At 55.4% G+C, this 18089-nt stretch overlaps 1 protein-coding gene across 1 annotated transcript; it reads right to left on the minus strand.

Annotated features, from left to right (window-relative positions):
* Positions 1–2935: 2935 nt before the first annotated feature.
* On the minus strand, positions 2936–16916 carry ITGA2B (integrin subunit alpha 2b). The gene is made up of 30 exons (XM_011225653.3): positions 16611–16916; positions 14713–14834; positions 14527–14624; positions 14254–14419; positions 13992–14041; positions 13870–13915; positions 13648–13776; positions 13247–13294; positions 13069–13112; positions 12883–12936; positions 12693–12745; positions 12280–12491; positions 9324–9506; positions 9048–9093; positions 8842–8946; positions 8703–8758; positions 8459–8610; positions 8185–8310; positions 7713–7780; positions 7439–7586; positions 6761–6853; positions 6415–6494; positions 6011–6091; positions 5793–5889; positions 5539–5691; positions 5293–5418; positions 4701–4814; positions 4375–4476; positions 4069–4185; positions 2936–3172 (listed from the first exon to the last, which is right to left on the minus strand). Exons 1-30 carry the CDS (start codon positions 16796–16798, stop codon positions 3116–3118), a joined length of 3114 nt encoding a protein of 1037 aa, XP_011223955.2. The 5' UTR covers positions 16799–16916; the 3' UTR covers positions 2936–3115.
* Between the last annotated feature and the right edge of the window lie 1173 nt (positions 16917–18089).

Here is an 18089-nt window from a genome sequence, read left to right on the forward strand (position 1 = left end):
GGACCTCGGGGCGCCGCCCCCTCACCGCCCCGCTCCGCGCGCCGCCCGCCGGCCCTGCCCGCCCTCAGCCCACCCTGCAGCCCCCACCCCGCGCTCCCAGACCCGAGCTGCAAGGGAGTGCGACGCAGAGGGTCCAGTCACCCGGGTTCTTGGATGTCCAGAGCCCTCGAAATTTGGTGCAAAATTTGGGAAGGAGGAAAGGCTACCGCTTACAACACACTCAAAGAGATAGTGCGATCATGAGTGCCTCCAAAAAGTGTAGGAACTGCCCAGCTCTAGCTGCACAAACACCCACGCAGTGGGAATCAGTCGGTTCCAGTCAAGCTTCTGCCTCTTGAGCCGTGAGCACGCTACTTCGCCTTCTGGTCCTCGGCCTTCCTTTCAAGCGGGAATTGTAATCATCTCTACCTCATGGGGCTGTTGTAACAAGGGTTAAATGAGCTAATGATTTAAAGGATCTAGCCTATGCGTGACAGGAGCAGAGGCGCGATCGATGGTGCTGGTGTCGGCCCAGGGTGAAGTGGAGGCTCACCTCCGCTCAGGTGATAAGATCCATTGTTGGATGGTCATAATGCTTGGGAATTTCTTCTAGAGATGCAAGTGGCCTTTCCCTCTCACGGAGGATCACCAGTCTGTTCCACTGGTTCTGGTTCATGAATGGCAGTCTTTTCCTTCTTCCTCAGCCACTGAACCCTACATTTGAACCCCATATTTGAAGGCTGACCTAGCCCCAGCCAAGCTTGCTTTCCAGTTTCTGGTTGTCATCCTCATTCAGCTTCCGGGTGGCCAAATCCTCAACTAATCTGGTATCCCTCTCTTGGTTTTCCCTGGCTGTCACCTTCTCACAATGTGGTGCCCCAAAGGGGACTGGATACCTAGAGCAAGGACCTTGTCCCCCAGAGGACAGCAGGCTTCTCTCCAGGTTGGGTCCCCTGGTTGCCTCTTCTAACTTAAGGGGACCTTGTTGTGGGTTTGTGATACCAGATTCTTTTTCCCTTCCTCCCCTCCCCTCCCTCCCTAACTCTGTTCCTTCCTTCCTTTCCATCCCCCCTCCCTCCCCCTCTCTCTTTCTTTCTTCTCTTTCCCTCTCCCCTTCATTTCCTCTTCCTCTCTTTCTTTCTCATGAATTTCCATCTAGCCAGATTTCCCAGTCCTCTTCTTATGTAACCAGTTTTTCACAATCTCCACACAGGATTTAGCACTCATCTCTGGTGAATTTCATCTTGTTGGTTTCAACCCAACTTCACAATCTGTCAAGGCTGCCTTGAATCAGCTTCAGTCACCCATTGTATTGGAGCTCCCTGGCAGCCAGCAGCCATCTGCAGGGTGGAGAGCAGCTTCCCTGCCTCCATTCAAGGGACTCAGGACAATACTAGGCAGCTCAGGGCCAGGATGGAGCTCTGGAACAAACTCTCAGAGATCTCCTTCAGCTTTATCAAAATTGTTCAGTTTTAAATCCAGCTCACATTTCTGTCTTGTCTATAAGGGCAAGTGCCAAATGCTTTGCTGGATCAAAATCAACTGTCTGGGGCTATCCGATTGCAATAGTGGGATGGAGAGGGAGTCTGGCTGGTGTGTAAGGATCACAGCGGTTTAATCTTTTCCTAAGAAAAGTCACCCAACTAAAAACCTGTTCTGGAACTTGCCATGCATGGATGTCAAATTGTTTTCTTCTCAAAATTTACCTTTTATCCCTTTGGGTAAAATCAAATACCAGCCACTCTTGTGAGCTAAGTCTGTTCATCAATGGCTTCCGCCAACACTTAGCATCTAGTCCAAAGTCCTACCCACGGCCAAAAGGTGCTGGCTGCCTTCCCCCACCCCTGACCTCCTCTGGACCCCGTGCTGGCCTCTGATCCATGGGTCTCCTGGCTTTTACCTAAACACATCAAGCCCGCTCGCACCCCAGGGGCCTTTTCACGGGCTCCTCTTTCTGTCCAGATCACGCTATTGCTGTGCAGCCGCCTGGCTCCGGCATCCCTCTCTCTGCTCACCGCATCAGAGAGGCCTTCCCTGACCACTCTACCTAAAATGTCAGCCCTCTCCCTTGTAATTCTACCAGAATCTCCTTACTTTGACCAGACATTTATGTGCATGTTTACTCTTTACCTCTTTACCCCTGGTTGAATGTAAGTCCTACAAGAGGCCCGTACTTTGCTTTCCTCACTGCTTCATCTCGGCACGGGACAGTACCGGGCACATGGGAGGTGCTCCATCAATATTTACTGAACCCATGAATCAACACATTACTCAGGACTACAGGTGGACCCCCCCTCCCCCATCTATCCTGGGATTCCAGTTTGGCAAGCAGAGAAGGGAGAGTTGTCTTCTGCTCCTCCCTCTCCTGTGATCTCCCTGCCTGGAGCCGTTTTTCCTAACGGAAGAGCCTTCTCCTTGATGGGGAAGAAGGGTAGCTGGACAGTGAAGCCTGCTCTCCTGTCCCTGGTGTGATGCTGCCTTCTTCAGGCTGAGAGCTTCGTCAGCCTCCCCCCTGCCCCCTGCCCCCTTCTCACTCTGAATATGGCTTTAAAGGCTCTTTTTTTTTTTTTTTTTTTAACGGGAATGGGGAAGGCAGGTTATGTTCCCGAATCTCACTTGAGGCTTATCCCTCTAAAATCATGAAAAAAATACCGTTTAAAGCTGTCCACCAGGGACCAGCCTGCCTTCTCTGATGCTCCCTACCTCCATGCCACCTGGCCACCCCCAGACACCCCATCCCCCCCAGTCTCCCCTGGAGGCTCTGCCACCCTCTCTCCTCCATTCCACCCCTACTCTCTGCTCCCAGACGCTCCCCCAAAGACAGTTATTTGCAACCTTTGCCTGGCAGAGACACTCACTGTTCACACTTCTGCCAGCCCCAGCCCCAGCCCCTCCCTCCAAACATCACCTGTTCCTGGTCCCCTTCTCTTCGCTGACCCAAGAGGAGGCAGCATGCTGGGGGCTGGGGCTCAGCCTCTTTATTTGGCAGCAGGGAAAGGAGTGGAAGAATATGAGGAGGCCTCTCTGGGACAGCTCCAACCCGCGGGCGAACAGAGCTGGGGGGCGCACGTTGAAGACAGGGCAGAGCAAGCACAGTCCTGAGCCTTCCTCGTAGGACAGGGCGTGGGCTGCCCCCTCAGTCCTCCTCCTCATCTTCTTCTAGTGGTGGCCGGTTGCGCTTGAAGAAGCCAGCCTGGGGGCGCACAGGGGCCGGGGACAGGGTGTAAAGATGATCAGTGGGTCCCAGAGCAGCATTGCACAATCAGACCCCACTGTGCGTGTAAACGGAGGCCTTCCCCGTCCCGATAATACATGTAACAAGTTACTTGTTTTTAATTTGGCTTTTTCCCCTGAATTATTTTTTCAGATTATTCATTTATTTATTTGAGAGAGAGAGAGCACAAGCGAGAGAAGCGGGGAGGGGCAGAGGGAGAGGGAGAAGCAGACTCCCTACTGAGCAGGGAGCCCAATGTGGGGCTCGATCCCAGGACCCCAAGATCATGACCCAAGCTGAAAGCAGACGTTTAAACAACTGAGCCACCCAGGAGCCCCTCCCGTGCATTTTTCTTAAATATTGGCCATTATGTCTCTATGTGACTCAAGTGCCCAATGATACGTATTTGATGACTGTAAGTCTAATGCAAGATGTTCCCTAAAAGCACCATGGCTTCCCAGGGCTTGAGCACTTGAGTGAGTCTGAACACAATCTTCCTGGTGCAGAGGAGGGAGTGACCCAGCAGGGTCTCCCCAGAGGGTCTGGATCAGACTCACGTCTCCCAACTCAGTCAGGAGGAAGGACAGAGGCAGGAGAGAAGTCCTGTCCTCCTTAGCAGCCAGGGAATTCCTGAAGGCAGGACTCTCTCCTTGTTCCTCTTCCTCTCAGCTGGGAACAGGCTGAAAGGCCTTAGGATGTTAGGTGCCACCTCTCCCAGGGGTCTGTACCCTGGAGGAGGTCCTCTGGAGAATGACATTCTAATAGTGGAGACGTGAATGGACCCTGGGTCACCATCTCTCTCTGCCTCCCTACGAGGTAGGGCAGGGCCAAGCCTGTGCCTACCTGGGGACCCCACCCTCCCCTTCATGCCTCACCTTCCACATGGCCAGGACCAGCAGCATAAGCAGCACCAGGCCGCCAAGCACGCCTACCAGCACCCACCAGATGGGAATGTCCCTCTCCTCCAAGGCGCGGAGCAAGTGCGTCTGCACCTGAGGGCAGATCCACGTGGTTTCTCAGTCACCTTGCACCTGCCTCTCCGGAAGACTCAAACTTGTGGGCTGAGGACCCCCAAGCAAGCCACCTACCTGTGCCACCTGTCAGACCTGGGGGTGCCCCACCCCCACCCTGTCGGCGCGGACACCTGGGAAGACAGTGGGTCCTGCAGGCTCCATACTCACCCGAGTTTCCCCACTGGGCAGGCTGAGGGCAGGCACAGCATAGGGAAGGGAGGAGACGTTGAACCAAGCTTGCGACTGCAGCACGAACTGATCCAGTGGCCTCTGAATGGGGTGGGATGAAAGCCATTTACACAGGCCTCTTGGTTGCAGGAGTCCCGGCCCCAGCCTCCCTGCTGCGGAGTCCTGCCCCTGGCCTAAGCCCGTCCCCTCAAAAGTAAGCCTTGCCCTCACTCCCTCTTCACTCCTGGCCACCCCATCTATCCCCAGAGCAAGCTTGGTCCCTGTCCCCAGAAGCCCCCCTCCCGCATCCCGCGCCCCCTCCCCACCTGCTGGAGGTTGGGCAGCTGCAGGAAGGCCAGCACCCTGACCATGGCCCGCTGGCCTCGCGCCATCTCCCGCAGCTCACACTGCACCACTGTATGCGGCCCGGAGTCGCAGCTCTAAGGGGATGCGTCGTTAGTTCCCAGCCCCTCGGACACCTCAGCCCTCACCACCCCAAGGACCCAACAACAGAAAGGGGCAAGGGGGGACAGGGGGCTCGGGCCTCCCTCTCAGGAAGGGCCTCAGATGCACGCTTCTGATGTTATCTCTAAATGGGGCTGCTCACACGGTTCCAGAGATGCAGGGAAAGGGCGAGAAGAAGTGGGTCATCACAGAGCGTTCAACACCCACAACTGTTGTAACTCTGCTTTGGCATTTCTTCATTTTCTTTAATGTACTGGGAACCTTTGAAGATTCAAGTACCCCCACCCTGCCCCAGACACAAGACCAGTCCCACCCTTCATATTCACCTGGAGTACTCCATGGGACCAACACCCAAGGCCCAAATCACACTGTGGGCCCCTCTCCCTGCCTCCCCAAGCCTCTGTCCCCTGTGCCCCAGGGAGGCCCCAGTGGGAGACCCCGGAGCCAGCTCACCAGGAGAATGGGATCCTGAAGCCCGGCCGGCTGGTTGGACCCTGGCAGGGACGCCTGTCTGCGCTCCCGCTTGTGATGCCCGGGAGAGGTGGGGGAAGGGCTGGGGGTGGGCAGCCTCCAGTTCAGCTGGGGAGGCAAAGAAGCAGTTGGTCTCCAAGCTCTACTCATTTCTCCCCTCCCCCTGCCGGGAGGCCCTGATTAATGGGCTGGGGCCTCACCCACAACTCCTTCCACCCAGACTCTCACCTTGTAGGGGTTAGGAGTGGGCTGGGGGGAGCACTGAAGCCCCCCCTGGGGCTCTATGTCCAGGATGTAGAGCAGGTCAGAAGGCTGGGACTGGCCGGGGAGGCAGAGGCTGAGGCGGAGGCCACTTACGGTGCCGGGGCCATTGTTGTGAAGCTGGTGGGTGGTGGTGGCCGGATGTTAGGCGGCTCAGCATCCTTGGCGTAGCTCCTGGGTCCTTCCCCACCCCAGCCTGGGTCCCAAAAGGCCCTTCATACCTCATAGGTGTGCTCCACTTTGGGGCCGCAGATGTCGGAGCTGTTCTCCCTGTTGTCTTCTTCGGCCACCACCACCAGGGACGCTGGAAAGGAGTTCCTGCGGGGCCCGAATCCCTCCGGGTCAGCTTGATCAGCGCACTTGCCTGTAGGGGTTCCCCCAAGGCCCTCTGAAGCTGAGGGTTCTGCCCGCCATCTCCCTGATCTGCTCCTGGTCTCACCCTCGCAGCTCCACGTGGGCCTCTGCCCGGACTGGGACATCCAGCAGCACAGCCTCGCTGTTTGGATTCTGGCTGTTCTTGCTGGAGGGGAGGGGATAAGGAGAAGCAGGTCAGGGACACCAGCCCAGTGGACATCAAAACTCTCTGGGGCAGGGCCAGAATTTCGGGGGCGGGGGGTCAGCGCTAACTCCACAAACAGCACGGTCACATTGAAGTTAGACCTGGGAAAGACCTTCGTCGAGGGCTCCAAGACTCAAACGAGTCTCTGGGGGAAGAAAGGGAACGGGGAAGTCCGAAGAGTGGACATCCCAGAAGACCCTTCTGGAAGGATGGCATCTGAGGGTGTCTGCATCAGGATCAGCCAGGGGAGGGCTGGTAGGTAGGAATGTTCCCCAGTCCAGTACCTTCTGGTCTGCAGCCAGAAGGACACGTGCTCCCCAGCCTCTTCCAGGTTCTCCACACTCACCAACATTGTGATTCCTATCTGAGAGACAAGGAGGGCCAAAGTCACGGCCCAGATGCCCAGTCTGGGCAGTCTTGTACACATGTGGCCTCTAGTTCCCATCCTCCAAGTCCCCATCCTTATCTCAGAAGCCCACAGAGAGGGAAGGCCACTCAGCCAAGAACACAGGGAGTGTGAGGACCAGGACTCCGGCCGAGAGTTATAGGACTCCAAGCCCAGCCCCTAAAACTCAGCTATGTCTGAGCCCCTGGCGGAGCAGACCCAGTACCCATGCCTTGGGGCCTCACCCGGGCATTCCTCTTCATGGGGTTGCCCAGCTCACACAGCACCATCTTGGTCTCATTCTCCTTCTTCTGGTTACAGATGAGTCTCTCAAAGCCCTTCAGGGAGGTAGTTTCAAGAAAGAAGATGGTTGGAGTATCCCATATATACGTGAGCTCCCTTGGAAAGTCTGGAAGGGACTTGTGTGCCAGGGTGGAGAGGGGGGCTTCTCAGGGTGGGGGTTTGAGGGATGTCACACTCTCCTTTACATATCCCTGGGGCACCTTATTATTTTCAATGACACTTTTGGAACTAAAAAACAAAACACGACATAGACCATGATCCTGTTGTTATAAACTACAACAACAAAATAAAAAAATAAACACAGGCCCACGTAAGTGTCTGTCAATGCTGAGAAAAAAGACTGAAAGGAAGTCCACCAAATGTTAACAGAAGTTCCCGGTAGCACACTTCTTCTAACAGAAGTTTCTGCTAACATTTACTTCCTGAGCCACTTTTGGTTTGTATAGCAGTCCTTGTATTTTATGCTATTAGCAAGTACTCCTTTTCTGAATTAAAAAAACAAAAAAACCACAGCTTTTACAGCAATGCCTGAGAGAAGTGGGGGCTCTCAGGTGGAAAACAGGAGGCAAGGCTCTCGCACCCCCCAGACCCCCGGGAATGCCCCCGTGGCGGGACCTCACCTCGATGTTGCTGACGGCCCGCATGTAGTGGGCGCCTGGGGGCAGGTGCACGGCCAGCTCGGCCTCGTAAGCCCCCTCGCCCTCGTTTGCTGCATGCATTTGCAGTTCCAGCACGTTATCGGCTCCAATGAGGAGTGGGGAGCCCGCCCTATGGGGAGAAAGGAGTAAAGCCGAGGAGGCCCGGCCCAGGCCCAGGGTCTGGGGTGGGGGGGTGAGGACAGAGCATCAGGCCCCAGGTGGTGAAGGGGTGTCATGGGGCAAATGGGCTCCTCACACGCTGGCGGTGAGCTGGAGCTGGGGCACACACAGGTCGTCTTCCCCGCAGTCCAGGATGATGCGCGTCTGGAAGAGGCACGTCAAGGTGTGAGGGCGAGTGGGGGACATGTGAACTTCGGGGGTCACGTCAGGACATAGGGAATTAGAAGTTCCAAGAATGAAAAGGAGTTTGGAGCTGATGTCACGGCTTCGGGATTTGCATCGGGGTTTGGGATGATGTCAGGATGGTGACATCAGGGTTTATGGGTTTGTCATCGTTCACAGGTGACATCAACAACACTTGGGGCTTGGATCAGGGTTTAAGGAGTTTTGAGATTTGGGGGTTTTCAGTAAGGTTTAGAGTGACAACCAAGATGAGAGGTGACATCAAGGTTTTGGGGTTCCCATTAGGACTTGAACACTAACCCTAACCCTGACTTTCTGGCAGGGGTCCTGCTTCTCCTTTGCCTGTTCCCATCCCCCGTCCCCACCTGCTCCTGGACATGGGTGTCTCCATGCAGCACGAGACCAGGGGTTACTCCATCCTTCCTGGGCTGCAAGGACACATTGAAGCTGAGCACAATGGGGCTCAGCTTGTCCCGGAAGTCGGCCTCATCCTGGGGGAGGAGGGACAAGAGTCAGACCATGCACCCTGCCACACATGTCCCATGGACCACCCCCGCGCCCGCAGCACTCAGCCCATGCCGCAGGGCCGGAGGCACAGGCTTGCACAGCCAGCCCTTCCCGCCCCCAGCCCAGGTGTACTCGGAGGAAGGCCACGGTGGTGTGGCAGATGGGGCTGTGCCTCCCGCCCAGGTCCAGATGCAGCGTGGTGCCCGCCAGTTGGGAATTCAGCAGCAGCACCCGCCGACCCTGGCGCGGCTTCTGCCGGTCCAGCTGCAGCTCGGCACTTAGGGCTGGCAAGGCAAGCGGGGAGTGTCAGGGTCTCCCTGGCCAACCTCCAGGGGAGCCCAGACCCACCTCCCTCTGTCCCCATGATGGCACTCACGCAGCTGCTGAGGAATGCTGTGCCCAGTGGCTCCTACACACATCTGTATGTTAAAGCTGCAAAGATACGAGCTGGGCTCAGGGGCTAGGGCCCCTCAAGGTCCCAGCCCTTGCCCGGCCTGTGCCCTCGGTCTCCTCACCAGCTCACGCGTGTCTGGGTCTGGGGCAGGACACAATTCTTCACAGCAGGATTCAGCGAATCTTGTACCAGCAGCTGGACACTGGCCATCACCACTGGCTGAGCTCTGGTGGGACGGGGGGAGGCCTGCCATTGTGGGCCCTCCTGGCCCAGTATCCTCTGATGGTGAGGACCCTCCCCCACCATGCCCCTGGAGCCAGCTCTCACCTGTACACGGCCACCTTGTTGGCCCCATAAGCTCCCACCAGTAGGTCTACAGATATCAGAGGGGTCAGAATCAGCAGTTAGAGGAGGCACAGGGTCCTCATCTCATCTTTCCCGGGGTTTCCCACACCATTTTCCCCACCTGGCCTCCCCTGCCCTCCCAGCCTCACAGATGGGTCAGAACACTCAGTGGGGCACGGGCCCCTGACTGTGTCTTTCAGCATCTCTGGCTAATGCCCAAGAGCCCTTCTTGGCTAGCTGGAGGCATGCCAGGGGCACCTGGGTATCCATTGTCATCGATGTCTGTGGCACCTCGCAGGGAGAAGCCGAAGCCGGAGCCTGCCGGGAAGGGGCTGTCCAGGATCTGGGAGGGGCGTGAGCTCAGCCCCTCACTCTGACCCAGGAACACCAGCACTTGGCCCCGACCACTGGGACCTCCGTAGGGGGCGGCCACTGCAACATCTGGAAGGAGCAACAAAAGGGGAGTGGCTATTTGCTATCATTTTCTCCAATTTCTGTTTGTTATCCAGGTGGCCCTGAGCTCCCCCTCCCAGCAGACTCCAGGGGACCAGCAGGGGGATGCCAAAGTCGGCATCAAGGAGGCAGCCACCCTGCCCTCCAGGAGTTTAGAGCTGAGTATGAAAGAGACCCACCAAGTAGGATTATTATAAAAACAGTAGCAGCCCTTGGTACCTATTGAGAAAAATTTATTGACATGATTTCAGGCATGATTATTTCCATGAAAAAACTGAGTCCCAGAAGATTAAGTAACCAAGACCTATTAAGTAGTGGACCCCTTGTCCCCCAGGGAACTTCACCCCTTTTCTTTCTTTTTTTTAAAAAAAAGGTTTTATTTATTTTAGAGAAAGAGAGAGAGAATGCACGTTCGTGCTCGAGCAGGAGGGGCAGAGGGAGAAGGAGAGTGAGAATTCCAAGCAAGCTCCACGCCCAGCACAGAGCCCAGCTCGGGGTTTGATCCTATGACCCTGAGATCATGATCTGAGCCAAAATTGCCAAAATCAAGAGTCAGACACTTAACCAACTGAACCACCCTGGCACCCCCTCTTCACCCCATTTCAATTCCACCATGCAAACTCAGAGCCACACTATGGGCTTGTCATCACTAGTAACTTTTAAGATTGCTCTTGAAAATGTATTTGTAAATCATCATAATCTTATTAATTTGTGAGACTTCTTTTCATGTGGGGCGCCTGGGTGGATCAGCTGGTTAAGCATCTGCCTTCAGCTTGGGTAGTGACTGGGATCGAGCCCCGCATCTGGCTCCCTGCTCAGCAGGAAGCCTGCTTGTCTCTCTCCCTCTGCCCGCCCCCCCCATTCGTGCTCTCTCTCTTAAATAAATAAGATCTTAAAAAAAAAAGAGTTCTTTACATATGACAGGAATAAGATCTTTTTTTAAAAATATTTTATTTATTTATTTGAGAGAGAGAGAGAGCACAAGCAGGTGGAGGCAGAGGGAAAGGGAGAAGCAAGCTCTGCACTGAGCAGGGAGCCGGACAGGGGCTTGATCCCAGGACCCCATCATGACCTGAGCCAAAGGCAGCCGCTTAACCAACTGAGCCGCCCAGGCGCCCCAGGAATAAGATCTTTTATATATATGTTGTAACTCTCTTTCCTTTGTCTTCTAACTTTGTTTTCTATGCACCTTTTTTCCTTTAAAAAAAAATCTCTCAATTTTTCTTNCCCCCCCGCCGGAACTTTAACGTCTTCATCACTTCGCTTATTTCTGACCATTCGATCTCCCTGGTCCTATCTTCTGCCATCTTATCGCATTAGCAGTCTTCAACCAGCCTGGCCAGACCTCAGGAGATTGGGCCCCAGGGATTCCTGACCACGCGTCTAAACTAGGAATCAAGGTGCTGCCCAGCAGAGCTGAGGGCTGTCAGCTCACCCCCTCCCCCACTCTGCTCAGCACCTATTTCAAACTTTCCTCAAACTCCCAGCCCTCTACCTCCTTCACAAAGAGAAGCAGCCCAACTGTTGTGCTGAGTCCGAACCCACTTTCCCCAACTCCTATATCCTGTCTCCAGGCTAAATATCCCAACCCAGCCTTCCCCTCAGAGCATCACAGGGACCCTCCTTCGGCTCACTTCCCTCACCACCCTGTTTCCCCACAAGATCATTTTCTCCACATTCAACCTACTCCATACGCTTTGAAATTAGAATAACCTCCTCTTGACCCTCATCTCCTTTCAGGAATCATCTTTGCCTTTTTCTTTTTTTCTTTTCTTTTCTTTTTCTTTCTTTTCTCTCTCTCTCTCTCTTTCTTTTCTTTCTCTCTCTCTCTTTTCTTTTCTTTTTTCTTTCGTCCTTTCACAAACTGGTTGAAAGAGCTGTCTACACTGGCTGCCTCCAATTCTTCACTTCCATTCTTACCTTGTCCCATGGCATTCTGACTTCTGTCCCTACCCAGCCTTGAATCGGTTTCCTCTCACTGTCACCAAAGACCTCCTTCTTGCTAAAGCCCACAGAGACTTCTCCAACCCCATCTAAGGATGTCTTTCAGCAGCATCGGGAGCCACTGACCCCCTTCCTCCTGCTCAGAGCATTCTCTTCCTTTCAGTTCAGGGCCACAAGATCTCTTGGTTTCCCTCCTACTTCTCTGGGCACGCCTGTCTCCTTTCTAGACTCACTTCCTCTGGGACTCCCCTAAATGCTCTTGCTCCCCAGGGCTTTGTCCTATGCGTCTTCTCACTTCACAGGTGCCCGGGACCTCATCCACCCTCCCCAAGCCCCTGTCTCCCACTTGGAACTCTCTGGTGTGAGTGGGGAAGGCACATACAACTGTTCTCTGGATGTCTGCCTAATGCTCCCAAACCCTTCAAGGTCAAACATGCCCAGAGCTGAACTGCTGATCTCCACCCTCCCCTCCCCAGACTCGCTACTTGGCCTGAGTTCCAGGCAGTGAAGGAACCAACACGTCCTCAAGCCCTCTCTCTCTCTCAGCTCTGCAGCCAGCCACCCATCAAGTCCTAATAGTCCAGGTACTAAATATCTGTGAAATCACCCCATCTCCAGCTCCACTGCCAAAATCCACACCCAGGCAGTCACCATCTCTTGCCTAGACCAATGAATACAAACAAATCCTAATTGTTCTCTTTCAACCCTTCTCCCGAAAAGCCCCATTCCGGGCTTCCCCTGCTCTCTGGTCAAATCCGTGGTCTTTGCTGTGGCTCTTAACCACTCTGCAGCAAGTGGGGCTCCTCAGTTCCCTTACCGTTGTAGCCATCCCGATTGAGGTCGCCCAGAGGCGCGATGGCTGAGCCGAACCGCCCGTAGAGCTGTGTGCCGGTCAGCAGGAGGCTGGGGGCGCCCAGCACGTGGTGACCTCGAGGCTGCAGGAACAAGTACACGCGCCCCACCTCTGCCAGTTTGCGGTCAGCGCGGTTCTCCATGTACAGTGGTGCGCCCACCAGCAGGTCGTGCCTTCTGCAGGCCAGACGGGCGGTGCCATGGGGTTGGTTAGGGGGATGCTGCTGGCCTGGGCCAAATTTCGCCCACTCCATTCTCTCCCTCCCACTCCCCTTGGTGGTCGTCACGTGGGAGTGGGCAAGGAAAGGAGGAGACCAAGAGGAATGAACCCCTCTGGTGATTGGGGACCCAAACGGGTGGGGATGGGGCACCCCTCACCCGTCTCCGTTGACATCAGTGACGGTCACCGAGTGTCCAAAATACGAAGCCATCTGCAGGAAGACCAGGAGTAGTTAATTCCCGCCCCCAGACCGGCACCCTCTCTTACACATTACAGCCCACACCCCGTGGAATATTTTAGGTTTCCAGTTCCCCAGCGTCGGCCACCCCCACTGGGGCGGGCCTCCACCTGCTCTCCATGCAGCTTGTACAGGGTCTGGTGGTACGAGTTCAAAATTTCCACCTGCACCAAGAACGCACGAGTTTCAAAATTTCCACCTTCGGTTCCGGGTGGGAAAGGGCAGGAGGTTTAGGGGGCTGGTGAGGCTGAGGAGTGAGGTTGGCGCTTTGGGATGCCGGGACAGGGGGCACTCACCGCTCCCAGGGTCCAGCTCCAGGTGGGGGCACCGAGGACATACTCTGGGGAGAGCCAGACCCCAGTGAATGAGGTCCTTCGAAACAAGCCCCCTCCCACCCCGAACCAAGTGCGGGGCTTGGAAGTGCTTCTCCCTGGGCTGGGCTCCCCAACCTTTGCCCCTAAACGGATTTCTTGCCTGTAGTGTTGAGATCCCCGTCGAACTCTCCCACGGCCACCGAGTACCCTGAAGACACAGCCGAATTAATCTTTCTGGGAGGCCAAAGCAGGGAGAGGGCCAAGGGCGAGGAAGAAGGGGACTCAGAGACCACCCAGTCCAAACCCTGCATTGTGTTGATGCGAAAACTGAAGCCATGACCTGCCCTAGGCTGCGCAGCGAATCCAGGGTGGGAAAGGTAAGCGGGGGCATATGGGAGTTGGGCGGTGGCGGGGGAGCTGTGGGAGCAGAGGGTGGAGGCGCTTTAGGTGCTGGGGTTGGCCCCCGATTTGGCGTGGGGGCGCTCCCGCAGGGGCAGGACCTGACTGGCGGAGTGGGCGGTGAGAGTGCGGGGAGGCCTAGAAGAGAGGTGCCAAGGTTACCCCGGTAGCCGTCGTAGTACTCTGGCTTGCTGTAGTCGAAGGTGAAGCTCTGGGAGGGCACGTGCCACAAGAGGGTGCCTGGGCGGTAACTCGAGACGATACTGGCAATGGAAGCCCGCGCCAGGAGACCTAGGGCGCGAGGGACAGCGGGTGTGGGGGCCCAGACTCCTGGGGTCTCCCCAGGCCCAGAGAAGGGAGGGAGGTGTACAGACGGGCAGGTACCTAAGAAAAAATAGCCGCCAGGGGCCCCAAGCACCAGCTCTCCAGCCTGAAAGGGAAGCCCTGGAAGTGAGAGGGAACCCTGTTTAGGAGCCGCCCCCACGCCGCTTAGGCTCGCTACTCGCCTGAGTAACCGCGGAGCTGAAGCCCGCTTCGCAGTAGCGCCGGTCGTCTCCTAGTGGAGCGAAGGCGGAGCGGTCAGCGAGGGGGCCGATCTAGGAGGGTGCATCCGGACCTGGGGCGGGGCATGGGCGGGGCCACGCGGGGGCGGGGCTAGGAGCTGGGCCAAGGGGGATGCATGGCCTGCGGGGCGCCCCGGGCTGTGTCAGGTTGAGCGCGGAGCTAAGGGGCCGCGAGTGGGCGGAGAAAACGGAGAGCTGAACTCACTAAAGCCATTTTTCACGTAAACCTGGCTCATGGTGTTAGCCCGACAGGGCGAGTACTCCGCGCGGTGGCCGTTCTGGAGCTGAGCCACGATGCAGCCGCCTACGGGCGTCTTCTCAGCCTCTTCGGTCTTTTCTAGGGCGTTCCAGTGCTGCCAGGGGGCGCAGGCCTGGAGCAGGGCCACAGGAGAGTGGGGAACCGGCGGGACTCGGGCTCCCCCCCCTCCACGTGTCCCTGTCCCCGATTGCTCTCTGTGCCCCGTTCCGCGGCGCCCACCACAATGTTGTCGTTCCAGCTGACGACCGAGGCCCCCAATCCTTGTCGGGACTTGAAGGTTTGGAAGGTGTGGGAGCCTACGTGTCGGGTCTCATCATCTGGAGGGCACAAGAAGGGTGGGGCGCTGAAGCCAGGCTGTCCACGCTTCCGGTAGCCCCTCCTTATCCCTCCTTGCGCTGGACTCACTGAGGTCGAAGGGCAACAAGGTGCACTGGCTGCCCTCGGCCTTCCAGGGGCACAGGAACACGCCGCCTGTCTCCTCCTGGCTGGGGCCCAGGGTCCGCGGGGCGCCCACCACGATGGCCACTCTGCGTAGGAAAGCTGGGTGAGCGCGGTGCGGATCCCGAGGAACCACATGCCCTGGGGGCCCGCGCTGAGAGCACTACCCGGAAGGGCAGTGTGCCTTGGAGGGCACGGGGTCCTCTTCCCTCAACGAGACATCACCGACCACGGAGGCCAGCCTTTTCGTTTATGGCCAATGAAACTGTCTCCCAGTGGGGGAACCACGTGCCTGAAGTAATCCAGCAAGTAAAGGGCAAAGCTGCTACTATAACCGTTTGGTTTGATTTGAATATGAAGAGTTTGTCATCCTTGGCTGAGAAAGACCTCATAAACTCTGCTCACCATCCACACTCCATAACCCCCACCCTGTGCCCCACACCAAAAGTCAGGTGTTTGCATGCTCCCTAGAACTTAAGACTGTTACCAGATACCTTCCTGAGAGCTAGTTTTAATGGTGAAGAATTAGGGAAGCTACTGAGCACCTCTAAAGTGGGGTACTGATATATCACTGAGGACCTTCGTAGATCTAGGTTCAAACTATAGTTCTACCATATATAAACTGGGGACAATACCAACCCATGTCAGAAGTAAATGAAATAAATATATGAGGGACATTTTTGCATGGTACCAGCCAAGTAACATGTAACAAGTACTCAAAACAAACAACAAAAAAACCCCTGCTACACTTTTTTTTTCCTTTTAGTTCATAGTATATTTAAGTAATGACTATGAGGCCAATGTCTGTAAAAAGAAAGGGAAAGGGACGCCTGGGCGGCTCAGTCAGTTAAGTGTCTGCCTTCGGCTCAGGCCATGATCCCAGGGTCCTAGGATCCAGTCTCACACTGGGCTCCTTGCTCAGCAGGGAGCCTGCTTCTCCCTCTGCCTGCCAGTCCCCCTGCTTGTGCTCTGTCTCTCTCTCTGACAAATAAATAAAATCTTTAAAAAAAGGAAAGAAAGAAAGAAAAAGAAAACGAAAGAAAGGGAGAGAAGCAGGAGTGGGCAGAGAAAGGAGTATGGTGCAGATTCAGGCCCAATGACAGCCATGGGCCAACATCCTGGGAGCTCTGGAGCTAGAAGGGCCCCTTGGAACCATCCCAATTTGAGGTGAGAATGTCAGACCCTTACACCTCTCTCCTGCCTCCGCACTCCTCATTGATCAGTCACTGCTCGTAGGCCACGTTGGAAAGGGGACTTTGGGGGAGGTGACTCTTTGGCAGAGGAAATCCCCCAAGAGGCAGATACCAAAGGCTGTCTGCCATCCCCAGAGGCTGGCATCACAGCAGCTACCCCAATAAGTGACTAGTGCAGGGTAGTTACTATAAAAAGAAAGAACCAGGACTCTAATCGTGGAAGTCTGATTCCCCATCTGACTAAGCCCAACCATTAATGCTCTATTGTTTCTTTTCAAATATCTGCAATTTTGATGGGGTTGAGGGCCATGGAATAGAAAAGCAAGGTGGGAGTGGGTAGACAGTTTTGCAGTCAATTTAAGCATGTGCTCCTCTCCGTATTTTGAGGAGACCAAGGTGGGGTAGGTCATAAAACTGACCCTTGAGGGGAAGAAATAAGGCATCAACTTTTATCTTCCCTTTGTTCTTGCTGTAGTTTTGGTGCCCACCTCCCCATTTGCCCCTGTCCCTGACACGCTTACCTGAGCTAGTTCCTGTCAGTATTCCTAAAAAGAACCCTGTCTGAGTAGAGCTTTGCTCAACCTCTGTAACAAATGGGGAGCTTGAGTTTCACAGAAGTGGTGATGATGGGGGAATCCTCTCTTCCGACACCCAACTTCACCCCAGGCTCACCTCCCATGGTTGTCCTTGTAGAAGTCCAGAGCAAACCCGAAGTGGCTGCCATTGGGGCCTGTGTACAAGGTGAGTTGCACTGGGTCCAGGTTCAAGGCCCAGGCTGCAGGGATGGCACCAGGTCCCAAGAGCAGCTGCACCCACTCCAGAAGCCAGAGGGCATGAAGTGGACACACAGCTCTGTCCATCTTCCTTCTCCCACAACCTTCTAGGCAGGAATGGGCTAGCTCCTTCCTCTTCCTTTCAGTCTCCACCACGGGAAGGCCTTTCTTATCGAACTGGAACCCACTTGCTGAGCAGTAGGCAGAGGAAAGGGCTATAGGCCCTGAAACCATATGGTTTCTTGGATTGCCAGGAAGGGGGTGAGGCCACCCTGGGGGTGTATGCTGAAAGCCATGACTCCTCCCTTTTCCTGAGAGTAGTTTATCACCAAGTCCTGTTGGTCCTGTCTCTCAACGATGTCCCTTGAATCTTCACATTTCTACTACCACCATGCTAGTCTGAGCCACCATTCCTTTCTGCTTGGGGTAGCGTAACCGTGCACTGGTCCGTACACCTCCCCTCTAGCCGTTTACAGCCCTCCGTCCCCCCCTTTATTTTTTATTTTTTTTAAAGATTTTATTTATTCATTCGACAGAGATAGAGACAGCCAGCGAGAGAGGGAACACAAGCAGGGGGAGTGGGAGAGGAAGAAGCAGGCTCTTAGCAGAGGAGCCTGATGTGGGGCTCGATCCCATAACGCCGGGATCACGCCCTGAGCCGAAGGCAGATGCTCAACCGCTGTGCCACCCAGGCGCCCCCGTCCCCCCCTTTAAAGCTGCCCGCATTGCTGTGGCCCACTGTGACTTGGTCAGAGGTGGAGGAAGGAGGAAGGAGGAAGGAAGCTGCTGTCCCCTGATAAGACTTGAGGCTGCTATATCCTTTTGGATAAGGCACTTACCCACTTCCTCCTTCCAGGGTCTTGGTGTTGCGAGCTGTCTCACTCTCCCTCCGTCTCAAGCCCAGTCTTAGTGTAGCCACAGGAGAGCAGCTGGTACTGGTGAGGGGTGGTGAAGGGGAAAGGAGATGGGGACAGAGTGGGGTCCAGGGTATGCTGGCTCACAGGCTCTGGGACTACACACCAGGTGTTCAGTTGAAGGCGGACCCTCACTCTTCCTTGGGTGACATAGCTCTTGTCCAACCAAGACTTAATTCTAGTGGGCTCATTGCCTAGGGAAGCCTCCCTCGATTCCTCAGGCTGGCACTCTAGAGTTGATACATGTGGCCACAGCACTGACCACTGTTTTGTCATGGTCCATTCATGGACATGATTGTGTCCATGACTCCCCTGAGAGCAAGGTTCCTTTCTGCGGCCCCAGCGCCTAGCCAAGAGCCCAACAACTAGTAGGCATTGCTGACAGACGGACTGAATGGGAGTATGCACTGAGGCTGGAAGATGCAAACATGGAGTCACACAGTAGAAAGACAAAAGAACAGTTT

Source organism: Ailuropoda melanoleuca, chromosome 13, assembly GCF_002007445.2.
Source record: "Ailuropoda melanoleuca isolate Jingjing chromosome 13, ASM200744v2, whole genome shotgun sequence".
Taxonomy (NCBI): Eukaryota; Metazoa; Chordata; class Mammalia; order Carnivora; family Ursidae; genus Ailuropoda; species Ailuropoda melanoleuca.